This window comes from Meleagris gallopavo, chromosome 13 (genome assembly GCF_905368555.1).
Source record: "Meleagris gallopavo chromosome 13, MGAL_WU_HG_1.1, whole genome shotgun sequence".
In the NCBI taxonomy this organism is placed as follows: domain Eukaryota; kingdom Metazoa; phylum Chordata; class Aves; order Galliformes; family Phasianidae; genus Meleagris; species Meleagris gallopavo.
The window spans coordinates 1,759,486-1,787,206 of record NC_139416.1 but is presented as its reverse complement, the minus strand read 5'-3'; the positions used below and the strand labels follow the sequence as shown (position 1 = coordinate 1,787,206).

Genomic DNA, 27,721 nt, shown 5'->3' with positions numbered 1-27,721 from the left:
GTTTGTGTCCTTTGAGGCTGAGCCCCTGCACCCTCCTCCTTGTCCCTCCATAGCCTCAGGAGTGGGATGAGGCTCCGGAGCGTGTCCAGAGAAGGGAGCGGAGCTGTGAGGGGTCTGAGTGCGGTCCTGTGGGAGAGGCTGAGGGAACGGGGTGGGTCTCAGTGTGGAGAAGAGGTGTGCGTGGAGCTGCAGCCCTGACGGGAGGATGTGGGGAGGGATTCAGCCTCTGCTCCTGGGTAACAGCGATAGGGGGAGTGATGGCATCACACTGACGGCATCACACCGACGTTCAAGTTGGGTATTGGGAACAGTGACACAGCTGCCCAGACGTCCTCTTGGCTCTGGTGAGTCTCCACAGCACAAATGATCCGAGAAAGCGATGGAAGTTCTCCAAATCCCAACGCTGACCCGTGCGCCCACCGCTCCGGAGGCCGCCGGCAGGGGGCGCTAGAGCGCGGGGCGGTGGCACAGTGCACACGTTGCCCCGCCCGCCGCCGGCTCTCCACCAATCAGCTTTGCTTCCGGCGCACGGTGATGACGTCAGGAGGCGGTGCCGGGCCGCGGGTCGGAGCGGGTCGAGGTGAGTGCGGGGCTCGGCCGTAGCGCGGACCCCTCGTTGTCCCCTCGCGTCCCTTCTGCTCCTCCGGGCCTCGAAGTCCTCAGGGGCGGGCGGAGGCCCCGGGCAGGGCGTTGGAGCTGACGGGACCGCGTAGCCCCGCGCCGTGCGGCCGCCTGTGGGCCCCTGGGTGCGCTCGGAGGGCGGTCGTGGCGCGGCTGTGGGCTGGAGCTGCTCGCCCCGCGGCGCCGTGCCTTCCTTGGTGGGCCTCAGCGGAGAAGTGCAGCTGCAGAGCTGTGAGGGGCTTGGTGGTGCCTGTAGGGGCCTACGAGTAGGTCGGAGAAAGGCTCTTTATCAGGGAGTGTAGCGACAGGGCGAGGGGTGATGGCTTGAAACTGAAAAAGGGCCGGTTTTGATTAGAAGTAAGGGAGAAATGTTTCCCTGTGAATGCGACGAGGCCCTGGCATAGCTGTCCTGAGCAGCTGGGAATGCCTTGTTCGTGGAGGTGCTGAGAGCTGGGCTGGATGGGGCTGTGGGTGCATTGCCCCTGCCCAAGGGCGCTGGGCTTTAAGGCCCCTTCCAGCTCAAGGCGCTGTGCAGTCCCACGATGCTGCTCTATTTGGTGGTGGTGAGGCAGTCAGGCCTCAGGTGTGCGGGTCAGGCAGCTGCCACCCCACCCACAGGATTGTTCCCGGGTGCATTACTGAGCCATAAGGCTCTGACTTTGCCCTGGGGGTTGGAGGATGCCTGTCTGCCAGCAGGAGCTGTGGCACTGCCCTGCCACTTGTCTGAGGAAGGGATCTCTGTGGTACCAAAGCATTCAGCCAGCTCTTTCTCTCACCTGTCACAAAGGCATGCTGGCATCTCTTTAGAGCCTTCTGAGTGCGTGGCTTCCTATTCAGAGCGGGGGCTCATTTCTGTAACACATTCACCTCCCAACTTCTCAGTGATTTCATGTATTTACCCCCATCCTTCGTGCTGGCATGGTGCTGGCTGTGCCCACAAGGCAAAGTCATTACCATGCTGCTGGCTGATCTCTGCTATTGCAGCAGGATTCATACACAGCCACTCCAAGCTCCGTGCTGGGGTCTTCTCATCACTTTTGTTTGCTGTTGGGATTCCTTACACAAGTGCTTCTTGAGGCGTGGAGTTGCTCTGTGACAGTTTTGTTTGCAGATGCTCTCATTCTATTTCTCTGCTAACTTAATATATTTTAAGGTGCAGTGATGCTGGGGGAAAAAGCTGCTTGTGTGAGTTATGATTCAGAAGTAGCTGTAATATTTCATGTATTCCTTGTCACAGTGCTGTAATCTGAGCGAGCAGCCAGCTGTAGGACAGCCCTCCATGAATTCAAATCTCAGTTAAGCCATCTGTGACGTTGCTTTTCATTTCTGCTGCAGACCTGTTGGTGCACGGTAGGTGTCTGACATGGTGGTCCTACCAGGAGGTCTTATGTGAGAAAATAGCTGATGTCTGATTTTAATGTGGGATCTTAACTAAAGCCTTGCTTTCTTTCCAGAGTGAATGTAGAGCATAAACTTCTTCCTGTTGTCCCTCTAGGACAGCTTTTTTTTCCCACGTAATTCTGATGGAAGATCAGCTGGGGTTCCTGCAGTGCTGAATAGCTGCTTGGAGAGGTGGTGAATGAGTGAAGATACGCTCGGTGATGGTAAGGTGGATGATTACATCTCAAGGCTAACAGCTTTTCTGTAGTCTTCTACAAATGCTGTGGCACTGTAATGATGGGCTTTGAGCCAAAGCAGAAACTTAAAACTGCTCAGCTAATTGCCAGAATGCATGCAGGCAGTTTCTTTACCTCCAGATTGTTTTAATCAGGACCTAAAGTAAAGAGTTGCTGAAGCACAGCTGACTTGGCTCTGCTGGAGTAGAGTGTGGTGAGCGAGAGCTCTGTTTGCTCCAAAGGGGAACAACTGGCTGAAATTCTCCTTACTGCAGCAAAATGCAGCTCCGTATGGGAAAACAGAAGCTCTGCTTGGTATCTGAAAACACAAAAGAAGGCAAAACTGAGTTAGGCATTAGAAAACATCAAAGCCCACCTTGGTTTCTTAGGGCTTGGAGGACAAGGGAGTTGTCAGCTAAAAGCTGCCCTTGTTAAATAAGGCCTGGCATTCTGCAGGACATGCAGTGATTAAGTTGATAACGCACAATGCAAGAAATAGCCCGCCTCTGTCTGCGTGTTCCTTGCCTTCTGTACAGCTTCATTGATCCCTGAGAGCAAAGTAATTAGAGGTTTAAAGCACGAGTACAAGTTAAATGTAAAGAAAGCATTAAGATTTGTTGAGTGAACAAGTTGCTGAGGTAGTTTGTGTAGTTTCTAATGAGAAAATAAGCTTCAGGATGGTGAGTGCTTTGTGAAGTTTAGCAGGTGAAACAAAACTAAGGAGGATGCTTAACGCTTTCCTTGATTTTTTTTTTTTTTTATTAAGCTGTTGGAGCTGGACAGGATGAGCTGCAGAGATCCCTTCCAGCCTCAGCCATTCTGTGCTTCAGCATTCAGCTAGGAAGGTTAGGCAAATTATGCTTAATAAAAAGGGGTGCTACAGTGCAAAATCCTCAGCTCTCAGTTTGTGGTAGCATTGCATCATTGAGACGTGAACCACCTGCATGCTTTTCCTGGCTTTGACTGCCATTTATCTGTTTCTCCTCATTCTTTTTGGAAGGTTCAAACGTGGGAGCTGCTGCAGATGTGGTTGCTGCTGGCACTGCCCTGGGAAGATGCCTTGATAGGGAATTAACACCTGTCAGTGATGGGCTGTGGGACAAGCAAAGTGCTTCCCGAGCCCCCCAAAGATGTGCAGCTGGATCTGGTTAAAAAAGTAGAACCTTACACGGGCCACAGTGACATCTACAAGCATTTCATCAAAGATGATGGTGGGACTGTCATCAAAGCTGGCTCTCCCTCACCCCCACGTCACACAAACCCGTTTCCTGGTAACCCCCTGCCTGCCCACCCAGCCCAGCCCGAGCCCCGCAAGAACAAAGTGGCCAAATACCGTGCCAAATTTGACCCCCGAGTGACAGCCAAGTATGACATCAAAGCCCTGATTGGAAGGGGCAGCTTTAGCCGAGTTGTGAGAGTGGAGCACAAAGCCACCAAGCAGCCCTACGCCATCAAGATGATAGAGACCAAATACAGGGAAGGGAGGGAGGTGTGCGAGTCGGAGCTTAGCGTGCTGCGGAGGGTTCGCCACACCAACATCATCCAGCTCATAGAGGTGTTTGAGACCCAGGACCGGGTGTACATGGTGATGGAGCTGGCCACTGGGGGAGAACTGTTTGACAGAATCATTGCCAAAGGTTCCTTCACGGAGAGGGACGCCACGCGCGTGCTGCAGATGGTACTTGACGGCGTGAGGTACCTGCACACGTTGGGTATCACACACAGGGACTTAAAACCAGAAAACCTGCTCTACTACCATCCTGGAACGGATTCCAAAATCATGATTACAGACTTTGGATTGGCCAGTGCTCGAAAGAAAGGAGATGACTGCCTGATGAAAACCACCTGCGGGACGCCGGAGTACATCGCTCCTGAGATCCTGGTCAGGAAGCCCTACACCAACTCTGTGGACATGTGGGCTCTGGGTGTCATCTCCTACATCCTCCTGAGTGGCACGATGCCCTTTGAGGACGACAACCGCACCCGATTGTACAGGCAGATCCTGAAGGGAAAGTACAGTTACTCGGGCGAGGTGAGTGTGGTGGGGTTAGGATGAGGGGGAGCCCAGCAGGAAGCTCTCTGGAGCTGTGTGGTCAGGCTGTCTCATGTAGGGCTGTGTTAACAGTAAGTGATTCTGGCCCTGAAAATCCTTTCTCTTTCCTCTGCCAAACTGCTTCCATTGCAGGACAATGAGCTTCTTGAAAAAGTGTGTCTATGGAAAGATCTCACTTCCTCCAGAACAGAATTGGAGGAGCTGACAGAGCTGTGCTACTTGTAGACAAATAGCTGGGGAGCTACTGAAACTCGTGCCAGGGTGTTTGAAATGTAGGAGGAAATCAAACTAGGGATGTGCAGATACAAATCCAAGTGTAGTCTGAAAAACACCTTTTGCTGAAACATAAGGCTGTGGCAGACGAAGGCCTAAAGACCATTTCTGAAATGAGTCTGTGCTGCCTCCTGAGCTGAGTACCTAACAAAACTGAGGATGGAAGGATGGCTTTCTTAAGTAACTCTGGAAAAAGGACCCATAAGGGATAGTTTTTAGGCAGAAGATGCCTGCTCCCACTCTCACGGAGTCCCATCAGTCCAGAGCTGGTTGAGCACACAACTGGGTGCCAGGCTGCCCCACAGTGAGCAATTTGGATTTCTGGGTGTATTCCTCCCTGAAGACAATCTAAAAACGAGCTTTTATAACTTCTGCCCTTGTTTTGTCAAAGAAAAAAGCGTTTAGTTTCCTGAACTTTGTGAAATGAAGCCCACTGGGAAAGTGGGAATGTGTGAGTGTGGTTATGATTCCAAAATGACAGTAAAATAACTCCTGTGTGTCACGGCGTAGGAAGATCTCTGGTTGTTCTCTTCTTCCCATAGGGTTCCTGATACTGCGTTTGTTTCTTTGGCACCTCTGAGCTCGTGATGTAGTGTGGTCCAGTGTGGCTCCAGGAGATTTCACTGGTGTTAGTAGCTGAATTGGGGCTGTCTCAGTGTATGGATAACTTGGTGTGCTCATATCTAACGTGTGCTCCACCCTCACTGCATGGGCATTCAACTATTCTGAGCATTCCTTGAGGGTAATTTAGTTTATCTTCTGCTTCTTGTGGCACAGCTGAATCATTTGGCTTCTTAGACTGCAATACAAAGTGTTGTCTTGGGTTCGAGCCACTGGATTCTTGTAGGCTGTAGGAACAATGGTGGCACGTGTGCTGCAGAGCAAGCACAAGGCTGTGCGTGCTTTGGATGTGCCAGCATGAGACCCTGAAGCCTTCTACTTGTTATCCCATAGTAAATGACAAACCTGTGAGGCTGTTATGGGTACTGTGTGTTACAGGTACTGTGTCATGAGTGGTTTTGGAAAGCTGTAGAGTTTTTCTGCTTTTGGAGTAAGGTGCCCTTGTGTGTAAGGTATCAACTCTTGGAAAGGGCAGATAACTGCAGGACAAGGGGAAATGGTTTAGAAGTTGAGGGAGGGAAGCTTGAGGTTGGATGTCAGGGGAAGTTCTGTACTGTGAGAGCGGTGAGGTGCTGGAACAGCTGCCCAGAGAGGCTGTGGATCCCCGTCCATCCCTGGAGGTGTTCAAGGCCAGGTTGGATGGGGCCCTGGGCAGCCTGGGCTGCTATGAAATGTGGAGGTTGGTGGCCCTGCATGCGGCAGGGGGTTGGAGCTTCGTGACCCTTGAGGTCCCTTCCAACCCGGGCCGTCCTGTGATTCTGTGTGCATCAGCCAACAGCGTCTTATCATTTGCTCAGATGCTTTCTGTTCTTCCAGAGAGAGTCAAGGAAAATGAATGCATTAATTTACTGGTGTAATCAATCCTATGCCTGACTGGAGCTGTGCGTTGGCAGGAGCTGTGGTAACAGGCTGCTTGGTTTGTGCATAAATTCTAGGTGGAAATAAGGAGAGACAGAGAGGTAGAGGTGTTTTTGCATGTTTCCTGTGCCTCGCCAGCTTTCTTGCTCATAGTCTGGGCTTTTAAATGCTTGCAAATGCCTGATCAGCACAGAAATTCGTGTTTTTATGTGTGTTACACTGGAAGAAGTCTGGAAGATGTCAGAAACAAACCCACTGATATGTCTGTAAGGCTAATGCAGGAGCCATAAGCCCTGATCCATTTGGAACAAGTTTGGGCAGAACACTGTACCGTGTTGCAGAACTGCATGTCTTGGGTAGGTGCAGGAACAGAGATTTCAGAGGTGCAGCTCATTTTCCTTTCTGTGGTGTCAACTTTGAAGACGTGAAATGGGCTCCTTCCAAGGTGAAGGGGCTGCCATGCAGTGGTGTGCATTTCCATTCCAAATCACTCAAGTTTGAGACCTGCAGTACGTGGGGTTTCAAACAGGGCTCTGGGGGTTGTCTAAAGAATTAGTCTAGTCAACTTGAGGCCATCCCTAGGGGAAATTAGCTGAAGAGCAACATGCTTGTTTTAACTCGTGGTAGTTGTAGATACCTGGGTAAATGTGGTGACAAATTTTGTGGCTTTTTTGAATGAAGTTGAGCATTGCAGATCTATTTATCCTCTGTACAGGACTCAGCAGCCATGCAGAGAGGTGATCTGTTTGGCCAGCTTGCTCAGATTTTCCAGTTGTGGTTAATGAAGTTTCTTACCTATGGCTCTCGCAGCTGTAATGCGATGGTGGCCTTGGTGTGGATCAATGATTTGCTAAAGAGAAGCAGCTGGTTCCATGGTGAGGGCACAGGCAGTGAGGGGAGGAGGAGCTGTGTCCTTCTTCCCAAAAGGGGTAGGAGAAATGGCTGTAAGCAGCAGTGGTGCTGAGTTCCTCGTGCTGCAGACAGGGGGTGGGGAACCTCCTGGCTTCTGGGGGCCCCAAAAGTTCCCCTGAGTTCTGTGCATCTGCATGGAAAACAAATCAATGGAGGGAATAACAATAAGAAGCTCAGCTGTGGATAAAGAGGCCTCTGCACCACAAATGTGTAAGGCTTGGGAATTTTGGGTGGTTGTTAATGCTGACTGCTTCCTTCAGTCCCCCTTTATATCTACAGCTGCCTGATTGATGCTGGAGGCACCAGAGTGGACTGGCTCAAGGTTTGCTCCACCCTCTTACATCCTTCACTTCGGGGTTTGTTAATGGTGCTGCTTCTTCCTCCTCTCTTTTTGTCCCTCAGAGCTTTGTCCTGCCCCAAGAGCTGCAGAGCATGGGGCAGCCTGCAGGCAGCTCGGTGTGATTGTGTGCTGTGTCAGATGTGCCCACTGGTGTGCCAGGAGCATTTGTCCATCCTGCCTGACGTCAGAGGAGCAGGTACTGATGTCTGACGTGGTCCTGGCTTATGGCTTGGAGGCAGCACTGTGCCAGCTGAGCTTGAAATCAGAAATCAGTCCCGAGGCTTACCAACTCCCACGGGCTGATTGAGCTCACAGCGTGATACTCCTTTGGTAAGGCTTGGAAATGTAGAAAGTAAGGAGGGTAAGCTTTCCCTATTAATGTTCTTAAACTCTTTAATTACGTGCTGCTCCATACATGGGTGAAAAAGCAGACTTACTGCCAATAAGAAGTGCATTTTGCAGATGATAGAATTACTTTAACTTTCCTTTCTCCTACAGAGCATTTTTTTCCCTAGGAGAAGTGAGTCTGCCTTGACGTTATGCATCTATAAAGGAAAATGCCTGAGTTGTATTCTGCATGTAACTGCCCTTCTGTGTTGGGTGACTCACTCATGGTTGAGGTGTGAGCACAGAGCCCATCTTGTCATCCCACCTCACTGTGGATTGTGCAATGGTTCTGTTGTTTGACAGCTCCCCTTGCCACTTGGCTTTGCTGTTCAGGATTTTGCTCGTTTCATTGCACCCTCGAGGAGCTGGGGCAGCTCTGAGACACCATTTTCTAAAACTACCCCTATCGTTTCCTTCTCTATCTGATACCACCTGGTGGTGTAAATGGAGGTGCCACCACTGTTTGTGCTGGAGGAAGGGCTGGGGGTGCATTCGTGCAGTCATTCAGCCCATCAAATCCCAGCTGTCAACACATCACCACCACATCCCTCAGTGCCACATCTCCATGGATCTCCATGCATGGTGACACGTCCACCTGCGTGGGCAGATGTGCCACTGCCTCTTAGATGAAATTCTTCCTAATACCCAACCTGAAATGACAGTGGGAGAAGGAGAGAGGAGGAACAGGACAGTGGGATCACAAGTGGAAGATGATGCCCATATCACGTGAAGAATTTGAGTTTATCTTGGTGAAGGTCCACCTGACTCTCTCTGCTTTTTGCCCTCAAATCACTTGAATGCGTGTTCTTACAGACGCTATTTCTGTTCATTTGTCCCTAACCTTTTCTTCCTAAGTCTCTAGAACCTTCTCTTCCAGCTGCAGAAATGGGTTTTTAGTGGCTCACATTCTCAAGCCCCCTCATTCTCCAAAGGGAGCAAGACAGTTGTCTACCATTGCGTTGCTTCTGAGACTTCTTGTACTCTGCAGCTAAAAACAACCTGAAGGAAACTCTACATTCCCTAAACTGTCATTATTGCGTCAGCTGGTGGCCTTTACTAGGCACTCCTGATGAATGGGAGCTACGAGTCCACAGCAATATTTCTCCTTCAAAAGGTCTGAATGCAGCCTTCTGATGTCTTCCCTGTCCATCTGCTGCTGATGGCTCATGAGTCATAGTGCCAGCTATGTTTAGCTTCATCACCGTGCTCTGCAGGTGGTAAATTACAGCTTGCTTTTCTTGGTCTCTGGCTGCTGGAGGGCAGTCTTGAAAGAGGTATACTCAAAGGCACACAGGAGGAGAAAGCTCTTCAAGAAAACCACGGTGCTTGCCATCACACTGTGTTAGATTTGGGAAGGTTTATCAGACATTTCACAGAGCTTGGCAGCGTGAGATGGGATTGTGGAGGTTCAAAATACAAAGTACTGCATATTGATGCTGGCCTGAACGATGAAAACACGTTTGGTATTGACTTCAGTAATAGCAAGGCAAGGCTTGCTGCCTGCCAGCGTTCTCTCAGGTGGATCCACCTCTCATCCCTATCAGCACGGCCCTCCTTTCCCCTGCAGTATCAGGAGCCAGCCCCCAGGACTGCTGGTTGTGTTGTACCAGTGGGTGATTTATTCCGGTGTGGAGCAGTGTGCTTAGCAATCTCTTGCTGGATGGGAAGAGCAGCAGCTCACGTCAGCTCAGTGTGGTCGATGAGCAGTAGTTTGCCCTGGGATCTCTGCTGTGTAGAGGATTCTGGTTTGAAAAAACATCAGCTTGGGAGAATGTGGCCTGGAATGAACTGCAGTTGTCCACATCTGTTCATAGTTCACCTGATCTATCATCACCTGTCCTTCCTGCCACTTCCTTCTGTCCTACCCTTGTCTTTTACATCCTTCATGCCTTTTTCCTTGCCTTTAGCTTTCTCCATTCTTTTCCCCCTCCTGCTGTCTTTGAATGGCAGCAACCTGTGCATCACTCACAGCTTTACAAAGCACGGTATTCACCTTCATGTCCAAATGGCATTTCTGCCCGTTTTTCCAGGCTCTGCCTTTGATCCAAACTTAGGATGAAATGTGTCTTTGGCAATTTGTGCCCTTCACTTTCCACCTGGGCTTCTTTGCACCCTACATTCACCTGGTCTGTGGCTGCTTGTTTGGTAGCAAAGCCCCCCAATGCTGAAAGGGTGTGCTGTGGTCTGCCTGTTGCTCTGTCCCTGGCACGGATAGCTGTTTCCTAGGAAAGTAAGCATTGTAATGAGTGAGTTGGAAGTGCCAGGTTAAATGCAGACATTGAGTAAACTCTCCAGGTATGTCTATGGATAGATTCAGGCTTGAAGAATGCAGCTGATTACCAGGTTACCTTAAAAAGGTGAGTAGATTATGTGGTGTCCCAATAGCTAAGTCACTGTAAGTAAGGCATACGTAAGACACACGTTGTCCCCAAACAGCTTTCTGTGCCTGCAAAAGCAGCAAGAATGGAACAGTGTGTTAGCAAATGGAGTGCCTGTGTTTTTAGCTGCTACCTGACAGATGGCAAGGGAAAAAGATGAAAAGCAATTCCAGAGCAGCTAATGACTTTGGGTGCTCACCTGATGAATCCTCAAACTGAGTATGTCTGTAAACCTGTGGATGCTTCCAAAATATTCTTGTAATTGTCTTCACTGTGGAGGTTGGTCCCTAATGGCACGTGATGGAGTCGGTTCACAGTCTTGTCAACTTTTAATGTTCATTTCCTGTGTTGAGCTTTCTAAGAGAGCATGGGGATAGAGACAAACATTCTCAGATCTTAGTTGTGGCTTTTTAAAGAGAACCATGGATTGGGTTGAATTGAAAGGGACCTTCAAAGACTATCTGTTCCAACTCCCCTGTGCTGAACAGGGACACCCACAGCTCCATCAGTGCTCAGAGCCCTGTGCAGCCTGATCTTGGGGGCCTGCAGGGATGGGGCACCACCACCTCCCTGGGCAACCCGTGCCAGAGTGCTGAGTTCTGTATGGATGCTGCAGAAAGCACGGCTGCCTGGCCACCAGTCCTGGAATGGCACATGCATTTTTCCACTTCTGATCACTCAGGTGTTTGTAAATAACCCAGTTCTGTGCAATTAAGAAAGAATCCTTTGTACTGCTATGGTAATATGTGGTAGTGCCCTCCTGAGCCATGCCAGACCCATGGAAAACTTTTGTAAGGCACAGTCATGGTCTGTTTTTCTCTGATATTCCTCCTCATAAGGAAGAACTGCTCTTTGTATAAATCTGAGGGTTTGTTGTTGGGTTGGTTTTGGGTTTTTTTTTTTTGCCTAGAAAAAGGAAGGGGGGGGAGAAAAATCAATTTCCAGAGGAATGTGTTATTGCATTTGATAGAGCTGTGAGACAGCAACGTAGGGCAAAGAGTGGTGGTGAGATGCAGTGGGGTGGCTCTGCTGAAAAGAACACCGTGCTCTGCTTTGAAGAGCTGAGGCACTCAAGCAGGATGAAAGTGAGCCTCTCCCAGCAGGCACAAAGCACTGTGGCTGGGCACAGGGTTGTGTTCCTTGGAGCATTCCTGTCTCTTTTTTCTAATGCTCCATGGGTGGGAGTAGAGGTGGGTTTGTGTTGCTGTGTATGTTGTGCAGCTGAAGTGTTTGTTCAGCTCTCCTCAGCTGCACAGCAGGTATTTTAGGCTCTCTGAAATGCTACCAGTTCAGTTAAAACCTGGAAAATCCCTCAGCCCAGCATGTGTTGGTGACTGCGCTCCTGCAAAACCATGGCGTGCTATATTGGAAAATGCTTTATTTGCAGGTGAGGGAACACCTCCTCCTATAAAAGGGCATTATGCAGGCTTAAAACCAGTGTGTGCATTTAAAAACTGATTCCCTTCCTGCTTTGGCTGCTTATTGAGGTTCTGAAGATTGTTTCCTCTGCAGCTGGTGTGTCACAAGGACCTTATCAGAATCATTCCTGCCATCTTTATATGACATGCTTAAGGGTAAGCAGGGGGAAGAGTGAGCCCCTCGTCCCATAGCATAGCATCTACAGGTTGGTGGGGGTAGAAGGCTTTGGTTTTTAGGTGGAAGACTGCATGTGGGGCCACGGCATGGTGTGTAGCTGAGGATGGAGGAAGGCAGGAGCTGCATGGCAGGAAGAAGGACTTGCAATCGTACAGCACTTCTGGGAGTTGGCTTCATTTCTGCATCTCTGGGCCCAATAAAATCCTGTTACTGGCAAAGCAGTGTTTGTGGAGAGTTTGAGATGTAGGGATAAAGGAACATTGGTAGGAGAGAAGACTGTTAAGCTGCCTCTGTGTAGAATATAAACTATCAGCAAAAAGGATTTAAGCTATCAACCGTTTGACTCCTTTCCAGTGCCCTGAAACCGGACCAAGCATTCTCTTTGTCTCTGTTGTCATTGTGCCCTTCTTCCTTTGATTTTATTCCTTTGCTTATTAACCGTGGCTCAGATTTTTCAGGTGAGTGCTGCTAAAGGGCTGCATGGCGTCCTGGCTCCATCTGCCACCAGGCTGGAGTTGTACAGGGGTGCAGTGTGCTCCTACCCTGGGATAAGGCAAAGGAGGACTGAACCAGCATAGGTAGGAGGGCAGCCATCTGAAATCAAGGTCCTGATTGCAGATATTTTTCAGCTGTAAAAAAATGTTTGAGGGAGCTTACTTTGGTGCTCAGTTAGAGGGCTGGCAGGATGCTTCCTGGTTGTTCTTGGCCACCTCTTCACCTGAAATGCCCAAATCTGATGAGATTGCAGCTGAAGCTTTCAAACCCGGAGTAGCAAGAGAGCTGAGCTTTGGTTGGGAAGGGCTGGCTCACACCAACAGCACTGCGTCTGGAAGCTGGGGCAGATTGTGGTGTTTTGGTGCATGAGCTTCATGGATGGCTCCTCTGCTTCTCGCTTCTTTGCTCTTGTCAGCTCCTGTTTCACCCTCCTGCCGCACAGAGACTGCTAAGACAGAAATCCCAGGCACGTTTTCTGTTTCATTTGTTACTGAAGTAGCTGCTTTTATGGATTTTCCTGAGAACTGAGCTTTTGCTAATGCACCCGATTAGTGTTGCTTGGAGAGATGGGAACCATGCAGGCAAGTCTCGGAGGAGACAGCCTCTGTCAGTGCCATGTTCACCTAGCTGGTGTGCAGACATGTGCTTGGCTGTGTGCCTGTCAGCTGTGAGCTCCCATCAGCATCACATCCACCCAGTGGTTGGAGCCATCAGCCAACAAGGGTGATTTCCTACCCAGTACAAGGTGGAATTCTGCTGAGGAGAAAGTTGTTCCTATCATAGGATCACTCCAGTTGGAAAAGACCACCAAGATCATCTAGCCCAACCATAGACTTGTTTCCTGGGTCATCCCTTTCTATCTAAAGAATGATTTCTAAGGGATTCCTGCGGTCTGATCGCTTTGTATGGAGCTCTGACACACGGGTTTCTTGTTATGGCCAGGATGGCTCAGAGGTTTTCATCCATATCATTACATCAGATGCTGATAGGAAGGTCTTGGAATTATGATTTCTTACCTTTTTCTGCATTTTTCTCTTTTTTTTTTCCAATTTGTTTTAAGCTTTACAAGCTTGGGGATTTCTTAATGCCACTCTTAAGCTGCCTTTTTGCTTGGAGGACTGATTTTGACAATCTAAGGCTCCTGGATGAGAACCTGAAGTCACTTGGCGGAATATCTTCCAGACTTGGTAGGAGTTCCCATATCTCCAGTAGTTGGCCAAGGGGCTTGACAAGGATCAATCTGACATTAGGGTTTTTGAAATCTGTTTCATAAAAGCATTTTGTAGTCTCCAGGGGAGGATGGAAGAAATAAATCGCAGTTTGGAAATGCACTGTAACACTTGCTGGGTTTTTAAAGCAAGACGACCAATACTCTGCACTGCACGTTGTGCTTGGTGTATATTGGTTATATGGATAAAGCATGTGAGCAAGTGCAATGGGGTGATGAATTGAGCATGTCTGGAGGTAAGGGAGGTAGGGTGGGGAGCATGGAGTCATCTCCTTGTCTTTCTCTGGGTATACATGCTCTTCCCTGGCTAATCCCAGAAGTCCTGTGGTGCTTTGGGCTTTATCAGCTACCCTGAATGAGGAAGGAGTTCATTATATTGCAGGTGCCATTGTATTGGAGGAGCTACACAGCGTGTTTGGGTTCCTGATGGCCTTAAAGGATTTGAGCAGCTCAGTAGCAGACACACATTTTTAGAAATAGGGGTAAGTTAATGTGCAGAAATAGGTGAGGATGGAAGATTGGAGGGGTTGGCTTCTCAGGAGGGGATGTGCAAATACATTATAAGCTGCTGTGTGAGACAGTGGTGTTACACTGGTGGGGAATAAAACAAATGCACTGGGATGGATGAACAGAAAGGGGCATAATCCCTTTGCAACTGTCAAGCTGAAGCTCTGACACTTCTGGGCATTGTACATCCCCAAAAGCCCAACACAATGTACAAAAAACTACTACTAAGATCAGCAATACTCACCTCAAAAACAAAAAAAACAGAGTAAAACAAAAGCCTTCGAGGCAAGTGGAGGGAGTTGACAGGAGATCCACAAACACAGTTGAGTGTCACAAAAAAAGTCATTGGAAAATTGAAAAGTACTTGGCTGCTTAGTGTAAAGATGCAAATACACCAAGGGTGCTTCAGAGAAGAGAAGGAATCACCTATTTTCCAGGCTATACGAAAAAAGAGCCTTAAACTGCTTCTAGAAAGATTTATGCTGGACATCTTAACACTTCAGTAGCATCTCCTGCTCATAAGAGAATATACATATGCACAAGAAAAGCCCTGAAGCATTACAAGGGGGATTGCTGAAGCTGTCTTGTAGAACAAGTTAGTCTTGTTTCTGTCATCTGTCAGGAGTGATGCATCAGCTGTGGGTCCTTTGGGAATGGTTGGAGGGAGTGGATGGTCCATGGGCATCCACTGCAGCATTGTTTTTGTGCAACTTTCACTTTCCCATAACTAATTACTGAAGTTTTAAGGTGATTTTCAGCCTGATCCCATGAAGCTTGCAGCAATGTGTGAGGTGTGCCTGTGGAAGAGCGCTGGTACAGGGAGGAGAAGCACGTATGGGTGCACAAAGAATCACACAAATCTCATAATCATAGCATATCCCAAATTGGAAGGGATCTATAAGGATATTGGAGCCCAGCTCCTGGCTGTACACAGGAACATGAGAGACATCTGGAGGTGTGTGATGCTATTCAGCCTGAGGTGGGTTGGCTGTGACTGCCTTCTTTTGAGTCTTATAAAGCTTCAGGGCAGGAGATCCCCACTTCCCTGCTCACCTTTCCAGGGCTGCACCACCTTCCATTTTTCCCTGCTCTTTCCCCATAGGGGCTTTCCAAGGTACAGCTTCTTCCTGTGCCACTTGTTACAAGGATAACGGCCACGCAGCTCATCCAAATGATGCAACTGCTTGCAAGTAGCTGTAATCTGCTGCTAGAGCATCCCTTTATATATCCTTTGTATGCTGGGCATCCCTTTAACCTCCCACAGCCTGCAATCCACATCAACCAGAGTGAGTGATTAGTTTGTGGTACTCATTATCACCCAAACCAATGGCTGTCAGCCCACTTTTAGCATGCCAGGTATTTCCCTAGGCCACGTAACCATGTTGCAGTTGGAGGAGCCATCCCTGGTTGTAGACAAAAACTGTGTGCGTTGGTTTTGTAGCTGCAGCAATTGTGCTGTGTGATTGTAGCTTGCAGGGAGAGGAAGCAGCTGGCTGCTTCCATCTGGAAAGCTGGGTTACAGAAGTTCACAGCACCAGATGGCCACGCATACTTATAATGCTCTGGATTATTAAAGAGTCGTCGTTTTTTCCTCTTTCATCCTCCCTTTATTCCTCTTCCCCATATCAACAAATTAATGCAGAATACTTGGGAACCTTGTGTGTGTGCAGACGTTAGTGCAGAGATATGATGTGCTTGCATCTTTTAATGAGAAACTTGTTCTAACCCTCTGGAACTGCTTGGTTTTGAGCACATCCTTGCAACTGTTTGTAGGCTGGGCATTGCCTTGAGCTGGGCAGTCTTTTCAGTGCTGGAGCCTCAATGCTGACCATGGCACGGTTGCCCCCCCTACCAGCTCAGCCTGCCCAGAGCCCCATCTATGGCCTTAAGCACCTCCAGGGATGGGGCACCCACAGCTCTCTGGGCAGCTGTGCCAGGGCCTCACCACCTTCATTGTGAAGAATTCCTTCCCAGTATCTAAACTCTATTGACACTCTTAGTTTAAAGCCATCATTCCTTGTCCTGTCACTATCAGACTCTGTGAGAAGTTGCTCTGCATCTCTTTTATAAGTCCCCTTCACGTACAGGAAGGCTGCAGTGAGGTCTCCCTGGAGCATTCTCTTCTCCAGGCTGACCATGCCCAAATCCCTCAGCCTTTTTTCATAGGAGAGGTGCTCCAGCCCTCTGAGTATCCTTGTGGCCTTCCCTGGACCTGCTCCAAGAGCTCCATGTCTCTCTTTTCCTGGTTACCTCCTAAATGACACAAAACAGCTCCAAAACATGAGCTCTTCAAAACCCACCAGGTAATACTGCCGTCCATGTCTGGATGGTGACACCTGAACTGGTTTCTTGCCTGTGCCTGTTCTGCTGATATTCACGCATGATTCAGCTGCCTGAACTTCATTTGTATGGAAGTCATCATCCAAAGAATACCTGGGCACCTTGGGCTGCAGTGCAGAGCAGGGTGAGAACCAGCACCTGTATGAGTAGTGCTGATAGAGGTCAGCATCCCATTCCAAGTGCAGTGCTGGGAGCTCTGCTCATCATGCTCTGCATTCACACTTGCTTTGTTTGGAAGAGGAAGAGGGGGGTTGACTGCTCGACCCCTGAGCTTTGCACATTTGTTCTCTGTGTTCCAGTGCAGGACTGTGCTTCAATAGCTTTTGTGCCAGGGAGAATAACAAACAGCAGCATAGATGGGATCCAATCATGGAGGCCCAGCTCTGCGTGCATTCACCCAGCCTAAGTGACACTCCTGCTTTTCCTCCTCCTCATATACAGCCTCAGAGCCCGAGTTGAATAAAATCGAGCACACTTGAGAGCTCTTTAAGGCATTGTATATGAGGCTGCTTTTCCCCTGGGTTGGTTATTGAGCAGCGTGGAAGCTGCGGATCAGAGCTGCACCCTATGTTTTATGCAGCTTAGGAGCTTTAAAAGATGCTTTTGTCATAAATGTCACTGCATCTTGAAAGCAGCAGCTGTCATCCCTGAGGGGCAAGAGTTGCAAATCTCCACAGCAGGAGTTTTTTCCCCTCTCTCATCAGAGCTGTAAGCAAGGCTGCTGGTGGCTTCGTGTGTGTTTGAAGTGCTGCTCGTTGTGCCACCTCCCTGCTCGGGCTGATGTCGATGCCTCTGTAGCCCACCTGTGAGTCACTGTAAGGAAAAGTGGCAGAAAACCCCAACAAAACAGCGGTGGAAGCTCCCAGATCTGGCTCACTTTGTTTGCACAAACATCCATGCTGGCACAGAGGAGGGTGCAGCATCAAAACAGGAATGAGCCGTGGAAATGCTTGGTGGTGAAGCACGCTGCCAGCTGCTTGGTTGGTCAACAGCCTCTACCTCTTCTACAGAATTAATTGTTCTGTTTGGCTGAGTGGGCTTTTTCTCCCTTCTCTGTTGTCCTGCTGAGGTTCTCTCTTAGCACAGTGGTCTCATTTTGCCCTTGCAGACACCCAAGATGAGGCTGGGGGGGCTCTGAGCACTGATGGAGCTGTGGGTGTCCCTTTTCATTGCAGGGAGTGGGACCAGATGGCCTTGCAGGTCCCTTCCAACCCAAACATTTATCTGATTCTATCTGTTGGGGCAGCCCCGTTCCTGATAAAATCTTCTGCATCTTGTAAAACTTTAAATAGCCATCTGTTTTCTTTAGGTGGAGCTGCAGGGCTCCTCTGTCTCCCTGGTGCTTTGAGGCTCCTCCAGCTCTTGATCAAACTCTTCCTATGAATCAGTGAGGCTGGCGGCAGCATTTCTGGCTGAACTAGAGCAACCTTTTGAAGCTGTGATAACGTGCTTTGTGCTTCAGCTTTTTGTAGGAACCAGCTGGCAAAGGAGATCCGAGGCTCTCGCAGTTCTGTGTCCCTCGCCTTCCGTGAAACGTCATCTGGAGAGCTCACATCATTTTTGCTGACAACAACTCACAACTCATTTTGGAATCAGGAAAATGAATGTGCATCTCTTCCTCCAGCATATGCTTCCAAGTCTAATAGCAAAGCTTGGAAGAGAGACAGCTTATTTTGTGCTTGCACAGGACTGAGCAGAAGGTTCCTTTCCTGCTTTGTGTCTCTAGGGAAAATGTCAAGGAGCTCTTGTGTGTGTGTGCTGAGTGGTGTGCTGACAGAGCTGAGGAAAGATCTCGGCCTGCCAAAGAGGGATAGGCATCAGCTCAGCTGGTCAGGCAGGTTACCTGGAACTCCAGTTCTTTGATATAGTGTCCATACATGTGTTTGCAGCCCATCTTTCTCCTTTCAGTATCTAAAGGGGTTGTAAGAAAGAAGGGGGCAGAGACTCTTCAGCAAGGTCTGCTGTGATGGGATGAGGGGAAATGGCTTCAAACTAGGGGAGGTTTAGATTGGTTATAAAGTTTTTTACAACAAGGGTAGTGAAGCACTGACACAAGTTGTCCAGAGGGGTGGTGGGTGCCCTGTCCCTGCAGATCTGTAGGTGTCCTCACTGACTGTAGAGGAGTCGGGGAGATGGCCTTCAAGGGTCCCTTCCAGCTCAAACGATGCTGTGATTTCTCCCCATCTTCCTGAGAAGCTTCTTTCCTCTTGGTCTTGGTTGTCAAAAAGGAAAATCCAGTGCAGAAGATAGAAGTGAGCAATGGGTGGCTGCACAACTTGCCTCAGAGACAGAGAGTTACTTCTTAGCAGTTGCTTTTCTGCTTCAGATACGCTCACATGAGAAAGCCAGCAGTCTTTCCCACCTTCAGAGGAATCTCCACATGCCTGCAGGCCTGCACTAGTTAGTAGGCAGGGTGTGGGATTCTCGTTTAATTTAAGGCTCCTTTACAGCTTATGGAGGCATCTGATCTCTTCTGATCCCAGAAGCCCTGCAGTCTGGGTCCTGCCTGGTGAACAGAAGGGAGAGCACCGTAGAGCAGCACGAGGTTTCTGGAAAGTGGGTACGTTTCCCCAGGGAATGGGCTTGAGAACTGCACGGTTCATTCCACTCAGTAGAATGCAGCCTTCCCTATTTTTAAACAGAAAGCTTTGGTGAAATAAAAGCAAGGACGTGTATGGTGCAGCAAATGAAACCTCTGCTTGCATAAACAGATCGATAAACTGATTTGTGTTTGCTGACCAAAAGAAAAAGCTAATTGCAAGTACTCCGTATTCAACATCTGCAGCGAAAGTAGAGTAATTGGAATAATGAGAAATCCAATTTGCTTTTGCTTGGAGCTTGTTCTTCCTTAGGCTTCATTTAGCTGGACTGGTGTGTGCATAGGCTGGTTATTGCAGGCTGATACGTTCTTTATGGAGTTCTTCAAATTCTAACTCACCAAGTTTGCCGTCTGGCCTTGGGCACTTGCAGGGCTGGGGCACCCACAGCCATAACAACACTTTCCTACGTCCTTTTCCTGAAAATGTAGCTCTGAGAAAAGTGTTCTTGTGTGTCAGTCCTCAGGTATTTATTGATTTTAATTCATCTTTTGTGTCTCTTTGGATCAAAGTAGAAAAGAAAGGATGGAGATCCTGGAATGACTGCATCTCTGCGATACAGGTGATATTCAGAAGGATAAGAGATTGTAGGCAGACATAAAGAAGTTCCCCAGGAAAAACAACAAGGTTGGAGTCATGCAAATCCTGTTTTTTTCCATTGGAGTGGGACAGGAGCTGTTTCAAGCTATCCAGGTCATCTCACTTGCTGCTAGCCATAGTGCAGATGGTAATGAAGACTGAGAAAGATGATTCCCTTTGCTATTTATTGAACAGAAGAAGCACCAGATGCAGAAGTATGGTAGGAAGTCTACGGGCTTGGTGTGTGATTGTTATCTGTGTCAGAGTCAGATGGAGCTCTCTGGTTCTCTTGTTGCAAGTAGCATAAGGACCGTGTGCTTCAAAACATACATGGCTCTGTAAAATGGACTGGTGTGTTCAGCTGCAACCTTCAGCGTGCTTTTTTCCCCCACATTTGAGTAGGCTTTTTGCTGTTTTAGATATCCTCTTTATCACTGAACACCTTAATGAGTTTCTGATCAAAGATTGTCCATATTCTTTTATGCAAGAAGTGGCTTGTTTTACTCAGCTGATGAAATGTATTTTGGTAATAAATGGCAAGAAAGAAGTTATTCAGCGGTAGGCAATGACAAACTAATGATAGTTGTAAACAGCAGACAGCCTGAACTTCAAGCCATTTTTATTAACTTAGTTCTTGAAACATTGGCAGGAGTGTGATTTCTCTGTGGCTCCAAAATGCAAAAGTGCTGTCTGATCCTCCAGAACACGAGGGCTATAATGATCAGAAGGATTTTCACTTTCTATTCTCACTGTGCTCAGATGCTGAGTTTTGTTCATGCACCAGTATTTCCTTTCTGTCCCATATTTTGTTCCATTTTCTCTCTTTTCTTGTAATAGTTAGCAGCAGTGCTTGTGTATCCCTTTGGAACACATGAGCTAAGGTAAGTAAGCAGGGTGTTTCAGTCGTCTCTTGCAAAATACAGTGTATAAAGTGCTGTATGAATGTGGATCATGGACTTTCTGTACCCTGACATCTGAGCAGCACATCCTGAGTGTCGACCCGACGGACAGGGCAGCATTGGCTGTAGGCAGGCAGAGCAGAGCAGCTCTGAGAGCATCCTGCCCTTTCAGTGTCAAGTTCTCCCGTGGATTAGCTCTCTTGCAAGTGGCTTTCAGCTTCTTGAAAAGGGAAGATTGCTTGTGGTGAATGGCAAACCTCAGAAAAATCACGACATGCCTCTTCTTTGGACCTTTTGTAAGAAGAGAAGGGCATTGTATCTGACTTTCCCATTGGTAGGTGCTGAGTTTTAAAAGATAGAATCCTGTCATAGAATAGCCACGTTCTTTTCTTCCACACCAAAAGAAGAATGAAAGACGTGCAGCAGCAGCCTGCTTTTTTAATACACGTGCTGTTCTCACTTGGTTACACGTGTGAGGTGGTGTATGACCTCAGCTCCTGTGCCAGAATCTTTACTTCATTGCCTTAAGCTGTTCAGCTGTTGTTAAAGCCACTTAGAAGGGGTCTCCATGCACTGTGTTGTTGGTGTTTGTAAGGTTTTGTGGCTGTACTTTGTGTATTAAGGGGTTGTAGGAGTAATCAGTTATTTTCTGGCCTGGCTTTGTTTCTTTAAAACCAGAACTCCTTCCTGTTCTGTTGTGATGTGTTCACAAAAATTCCTTATCTAACATCACCTGCTGCGTTTCGAATGTTTTGTGGACTTCCTCCCATTGAGGCTGTTTTAGTGTTGACCAGTGAGGCCAAGAACTGTTGCAGAAAGATCTCCCTGCCCTTGGTTTTGGAATGAATGCAGAGGTCAGCACTTGCTTGTGAGATTCATGTGGCTGTGAAGACAAAGGGACAAAAGAACCAGCACCCTGGCAGTGTGTCACAGTCCATCCTGTGAGCAGGATGGCTCACGTTCTAACAGAAAGGACTTCATCAGGACAAAGCAGGTGGGAACCCAAATTAGAGTCACAGAGTGGTTTAGGTTAGAAGGGACTGGTTCCAACATGAGAGGGATCCTCTTTCCAAAGAAGGGCTGGAATGAAAGGGCAAATCTCGAGATGAAATCTCCCAGTAAAGACATAACAGCTTTCTCTTGGAATCTTTATTAAGGGAGGTACATACAAGATATTTTATTTATAGAAAATCCAGTGAAACCCTTAGAGCATCCACATTGACTTCCCTGGGCTCCTCAGATCCCGGTAAACTGGGGACTATGCAGAGCCTTTGGAGAGGGTTTGGCAAGTTCCATCAACAGGAGAGGAAAGAATCAATGAGCAGATGCCTGGGACGTGCTTAGAAAAGGAAAGAGACTGAAGAAAGAGATGTGTGTGTGTGTCTTCAGTTCTCCTGTTTTCGTATGTTTCATGTGATTCATTTGGAGGGTGGCACTGCATTGAAACCAACCTCCATCAACTGATCTACCCCAGCTGCCTCCTGTGTAATCTCATTACAACACTGAAACAGTGAGCTCCTCACTCTCTGCTCTGCCTAGCCCAGAGTTTGGTGCTTTGAAGAGGGGAAGATGACTTCCCACCAGCAAAGACTGGGATGTGGCATTAGGGGTGACCCCATCCTCATGGTCCCAATGTGAAGCTGTGGGGATGAGTCTGTGGCAGTGGTTTTCATGAGCACCTTTAGGAGCACAGTGGATCTGCCCAGGGCTGTGGGAGTGCAGGTGACTTGGAGGAAGAACTGATGTAGGAAAATGGAGGAATAAAAGGAACAAGAAGGGCTGGTTGCTTATAATTGGGTGACAGATCGTTGTGTTGGTGAATGTGTGTGCCAATCCCAGTGTGTAGCTGTGTGTTTGTGTCTGCCAGCTGGGAAAACACATGTGGATTGTGATGAAACACTGCTAAATTCCCTCTTCCCCCTTGCAGGCTCTTCAAGTAACTCTTGAAGTGCCTTTTTCTTCTACTGTTGGAAGATTTAAGGATGAAAGAGCAAGAGGAAGGGGCAGAATGCCCTGCCACACCTTTTTAGGGACAGGAGGAATGGATGAATGTTATCAGCAGGGTCGTTCTAATTCCCTCTTTTGTCTTTCAGCCCTGGCCCAGTGTATCCAACCTGGCCAAGGATTTCATCGACCGCCTGCTCACGGTGGACCCCAGCGACAGGATGACAGCCCTCCAGGCCCTGAAGCACCCCTGGGTGGTCAGCATGGCAGCCTCCTCCTCCATGAAGAACCTGCACCGTTCCATCTCCCAAAACCTTCTCAAGAGAGCCTCCTCCCGCTGCCAGAGCACCAAGTCAGCGCAGTCCACACGTTCCAGCCGCTCCACCAAATCCAACAAGTCACGGAGGGTTCGGGAACGGGAGCTGCGAGAGCTCAACCTGCGCTACCAGCAGCAATACACTGGCTGAGCACCAGGCTGGGACCTGCCCGAAGTCCTTCCAGACACCATCTCTGCAGTGTAGGTGTGCAGCACCCTTTGCTGCAGGTTCCTCCCTCCCTTCTTTCAGGTGTTTCCTCCCCCCCTGCCCTGCCGTGCGGAGGAAAAGGAACCTTGTGGTGGCACTTGTGGGCCAGCTGTGCCCGTGCAGAGAACGGAGCAGCTCTTTTTGGCTCAGAGCCTCGAGTAACACACAAATTAAGGAGCTGCGAACGAGGAGAAGAGCTCTTTCTGTTGCCCAGGAGCCTGGTTGTCCATAGTTATTTATTAATTCCACTCGCATATGGAAACAAAATCACTTTGTATGTGTGCACGTAGCACATACGCACGTGTGGGTGTGTGTATGTATTTAACAAATTTATACATACACGCATTCTCAACTGGTTTAGTCACACTCTGTGGTGCCTTTGCAGTGAAGCTGGTGTGAGTCACATGCAGTTAGAACCAAGATAGCACTGACTCACAGCATGCTGCCCATCAGCTCCTCGTCCCGGTGCAGTGTCATGGAGATGCCAGACAGCAGTTGTGAATGCGACGGCCGTGAAGCTGTGAGGATCCCCAAAGGGCTGCCTGCCATCAGTGTGCTGACATCAAGGGTTGGCTCACATGATGCAGATTGGCAACCAGACCGAAACGCTGCCACCTCAGAGCTGGAGTCCCATCCCTTTCATCCCGACTGCAGGGGTGCTCCTCAGAGAGGGGCAGCGAGAGAGGAATCATCCTGCAGGAACTTTGTGCTCCAAGGAGATGAAGGCAGTTTTTAGGGGTTCCCCTGTTTGTAGTAGGAGCAGTGCCTAACATGCAGGATTTGGTTTTGTTAACGTGACGTGGCTTACTGTTACCAACTGTGTTTCCAATGCTTTGGTCGCTCTGGGGTGTTTCCTTTCCCCTGCTATTGCCATCAGTTCCCTGGGGCAGGGAAGTGGTGGTGGGAGCTGGTGGGGTGACCACAAGGGGCTCCATAGGGGTAGAGGAGGAGCTTGGCTAGCAGAAGCCCAGTCCTGAAATGACAGCAGTGAGAGATGAGCAGAAACCACCGAGCTGTTAATACAGCTTAAATCCACCGGCAAAAAGTGGGCTGTCAGTTCTATTGAGCTGAAAAAATGAAATTTCTAGGGATGTGCTTTCCACCCCAGTGCTAGGAACCTAACTACTTCATGTAACCTTTGTTCCCAAGCTCAAGGTGAGGAATACGACAGAGGATACTTAAGGATGATGGTCTCAGACACTTGCAGGGGTGAATTCCAAACCCTTTCTATGGGTTTGCACGTTACATCCCTTGCAGGCTGCTCTGTCCTGAGTGCCCATCCTTCCATCAGCATTAACTGCTCTTGCAGAATTACTAGCTGTTTTTACTTTAGCTCTGTGGGCTACGGGGGGAAAAAAATGGTTCCTTCAGCTTCTTTTCCTTTTTATTGTAGTCTTTCCTGGTTCATTACCAGGAATGATCAACTAGACACAGTTTCTGAGAAAACAGGCAGCTTGCTACTTTCTGCTTCATTAGCAGCTCAGTGCTCCTTGTATTCCTGCAAACAGCTCTTCAAAAGCAGCAAGTACTTCAAGGCAGGTATTAACTGGAAAAGTGCTCTTCTCTTTACATGAGGAGCTGGTCGGATGCTTTCTCAGAGGGCTTCTGGTTATGAGCCATTACTTGAAGGAGTCTTCTGCATGTTTGGAGCATCACAGCCAGGCACTGTGATCTTTATGTCCACTTTGGTGCTTTTATAGCCCTCCTCAGATTATCTTGCATGCTTACCCTTAAAGCAGGTCTTTTACCCATGCAAGGAAGTCAAACTGATGGACTGAGCCAAGACCCCTAGAATCTGAGAGCCTTTCCTTTAAGCACTGGGCCACTGACATGCCCAGATTTGTTTGTACCTACCTTGTCCCTGTGTGCTTCACGTGGATGCAGTAGGAGTGCAGGAGGTTGAGCTCTGGTCTGACCGAGCTTGCGTCTCCTTCACACAGCAGAGCAACAATCTTCTAATCTGTGGCTTAAAACAATTCCTTGGTGCTTTCAGCCTTGCAGCTGTGGCACGTTTTCAGCTAGGGGACAGGCAACGTGCCACCAGTTCAGGTGCCTTCACTTCAGCCTGTCCTTTGAGGAGCTTTCACTGTGAATGATCTTGCTTATCTTCATCTGCATTCTGCAGGGGCATCTCAGCTCTCCATTAATCTGATATCTCAGGACTTTCCCCTTTTCTGAAGTGCCTTTGCTTGAGGATGTTAGAAGTTAAAATCTATGATGCTTTATTGTTTTATTTCATGTTTTTTCCCATTTCCTTCTTTGGCTCTTAATTTGGGTGACAGATTCATTGCTGTGTCCTTGGGGTGCAAACCTCAGTGGAGGAGAGCTGTTGTTGCCTGTACTCGGTTAATAGGGTGAAAATGAAACTGGAAGGACACCTAGTGGCAAACTGCACCGTGTCCTCATCCAGATGGAGTTGTAGGGGTGAAGGAAGCATTGTACATTTGTCTTTTGGAACTTAGCACTACTGTGTAAAGCAATCCTATTGTTCTGCCCTGGAAGTTTCCCTGCTCTGCTGGGGAGATGGATACAGCCTCAGAGAGCCGCCAGCTGATTCCTTTGTATTGTGAAGGAAAATGAATGTGAAAAGGTCTTCCAGACTAAATTTAATAGTCTGCAGACTGTTCAGCTTTGCATCCAGATTTCTGTGTGTGTGATGTATTTTCCTACGTATTTTGCTAAAAAGCAATTGCTTGTCCAGCTGTGATTCACTTCTTACTCTTTCAGGCCTTTACAAACATCAGCCCAGAGATAGCAGATCCCCTCGCTCCTTCAGTCCGGGAACAGCCTGTGCTGCTTAGCACTGAGATTGCAGCAGCACCCAGTTGCTCCTGCCTGTTTGAAGGGCTCTGCCTTGCTGGCATGAAACTGGTGGCACGGAGCCTGCATTACCTGTTTGTTTAGGAAATCAGAGAGCCTCAAACTCAGCTCCTTTGGAATGTGGATATTTTCACAGAATCACAGAAGCATTATGAAAATGGAAAAGACCTCTCAGATCCCCAAGTCCAACCCCACGGTGCCCACATCCCTCAGTGCCACATCCCCATGGCTCTGGGACACCCACAGGGACAGTGACTGCCCCACCTCCCTGTGCAGCTGTGCCTCACCACTCCTTCCGAGCAGAATTTGTTCCTAATATCCAACCTGATATTTAGTCCTTCCTTTAGTTCAGATATTTTCTGCTCTGGTGATTTAAATTTTCTCATGCTCTGCTCTGTTTTTCAATCCTGTTTTCTAGCAGAGCCATAGCGCTAGCCTAGGGAGCACGAGTTGTGGTCAGCTGTGCTATGGGGCAGCATCTCTGGATTGAGCTCCCTGCGAGCTGTGGTGAGTCGTGGAGTGATGTGGAAGCCAACATGTGGTGCTTTGCAGGTGGGAGCACTCCCACTGAGATCCCTGGTGTGTGGAGCCAACATTGGCTTTCACCTTGCTTATGCCAGTTCTCTGTGGGCAGAGTATCACAGAATGGTTTGGGTTGGAAGGGACCTCAAGGGTCACGAAGCTCCAACCCCCTGCCACACGCAGGGCCACCAACCTCCACATTTAATGCTACACCAGGCTGCCCAGGGCCCCATCCAACCTGGCCTTGAACACCTCCAGGGATGGACGGGGCATCCACAGCCTCTCTGGGCAGCTGTTCCAGCACCTCACCACTCTCACAGTACAGAACTTCCCCTGACATCCAACCTCAAGCTTCCCTCCCTCAACTTAAAACTGTTTCCCTTCATCCTGCAGTTATCTGCCCTTTCAAAGAGTTGATTCCCCTCCTGTCTGTAGGCTCCCTTTAGGTACTGAAGGCTGCACTGAGGTCACCCCGCAGCTTCTCTTCTCCAGGCTGAACAAGCCCAGCTCCCTCAGCCTGTCTTTGTAGTGGAGGTGCTGCAGCCCCCTGATCATCTTTGTGGCTCCTCTGGACCCTCTCCAACAGCTCTCTGTCTTTCTTGTACTGGGGCTCCAGACCTGGACGCAGTATTCCAGATGGGGCCTCACAAGAGCAGAGTAGAGAGGGAAGAGTAAAGCAGAGGCTGGCTCTTTGGAGATGGCACTGGGGGATTCCCAAAGTGTCCCCTATCTGGAGAAAAAGGTCGGCCCGTGGGTTTGGGCAGCTATTTCCCAGCCTTCTTCATCCCAGAAAGCAGCGTGCCGTGCCTGTTCCTCTCAGACACCCAGCCCCAAGCTGCCTGCACTGCTCTTGGGAGCTTTTTGGTGCTTCTCCTGACCACTTGGTCTCCTCTTCCAGCCTGGATTCAAAAACACAGCCCTCGGGTGCTTGGTGAGCATCAGCGAGCGGCGAATTTGCCAGAAAATGTGAAGCAGCAGGGATGCTTTGTGGTAGCAGCATCACGGAGCGTGGTACCTTCCCCCCCTCGATGTCCCCATGGTGCAGAGAGCTGTTCCCCCCCTCGGTGACACCGTGTCCTCCTCCTGCTGTCCCCCCCATGCTAACACTGTACATCCCATGCGTGTGACCGCTGAGCCACTCACTGCTGTTGCCCAGATGTTGCACTGCGTCTATTGAATGTGGAACAAATCCTGGCCCAAACCAGAAACGAGCACTTAACAGATGCTGGGAGCCTTCCTGTTGAAAGACACCTCCTGGGGAAGCTCTGGGACCTTCCAGTGCTCGCTGTTATTTTCGGTCACTGAATTTCCTGTGCTGGGCTGGAAGCACAGCACTCATGTCCTGTTCGCTCCTAATGAAGCGCCCGGTTCTGTGCCTTGCCTTTGGGCCCTGTCTTTACAGACTGTCTCATCGAATGAGGTCTGAAGCGTTGTAATTAGTCTGTAAGGTTCTGGTTAGAGTGTACAGAGCTATTTATTTTGTGTACTCGGTCTGTTAAACACAGCAATGTATCCTGTGTACCCCATTGCTGCAGTGTGCTTCCTTCCGGCTCGTGGCTGCTGCTCTGGGGTTGTGGATGGAGGCTGGATGGGTGCTGGGAGCTGCTCATC

At 48.9% G+C, this 27,721-nt stretch overlaps 1 protein-coding gene across 4 annotated transcripts; it reads left to right on the top strand.

The window, feature by feature from the left end:
- Positions 1–504: 504 nt before the first annotated feature.
- PSKH1 (protein serine kinase H1) lies at positions 505–27,636 on the top strand. 4 transcript variants are annotated; one of them, XM_085234856.1, is made up of 5 exons: positions 531–580; positions 1,859–1,971; positions 2,117–2,225; positions 3,238–4,269; positions 22,394–27,636. In XM_085234856.1, the coding sequence occupies exons 4-5, from the start codon at positions 3,325–3,327 to the stop codon at positions 22,709–22,711; spliced, it is 1,263 nt and encodes a 420-aa protein (XP_085090982.1). In that variant the 5' UTR covers positions 531–580; positions 1,859–1,971; positions 2,117–2,225; positions 3,238–3,324; the 3' UTR covers positions 22,712–27,636. The 4 variants fall into 4 exon arrangements, with proteins under 4 accessions (XP_085090980.1, XP_085090982.1, XP_085090981.1 ...); XM_085234855.1 differs by having other exon boundaries at positions 2,076–2,225; XM_085234854.1 differs by lacking the exon at positions 1,859–1,971 and having other exon boundaries at positions 505–580.
- Positions 27,637–27,721: the final 85 nt, after the last annotated feature.

Bases quoted from the DNA above. Each gene is read 5' to 3' on its own strand.
- PSKH1 (XM_085234854.1), top strand. From the start codon at position 3,325: ATGGGCTGTGGGACAAGCAAAGTGCTTCCCGAGCCCCCCAAAGATGTG. The intron at 4,270-22,393 runs GTGAGTGTGGTG...TTTGTCTTTCAG, and splicing joins AGTACAGTTACTCGGGCGAG to CCCTGGCCCAGTGTATCCAA.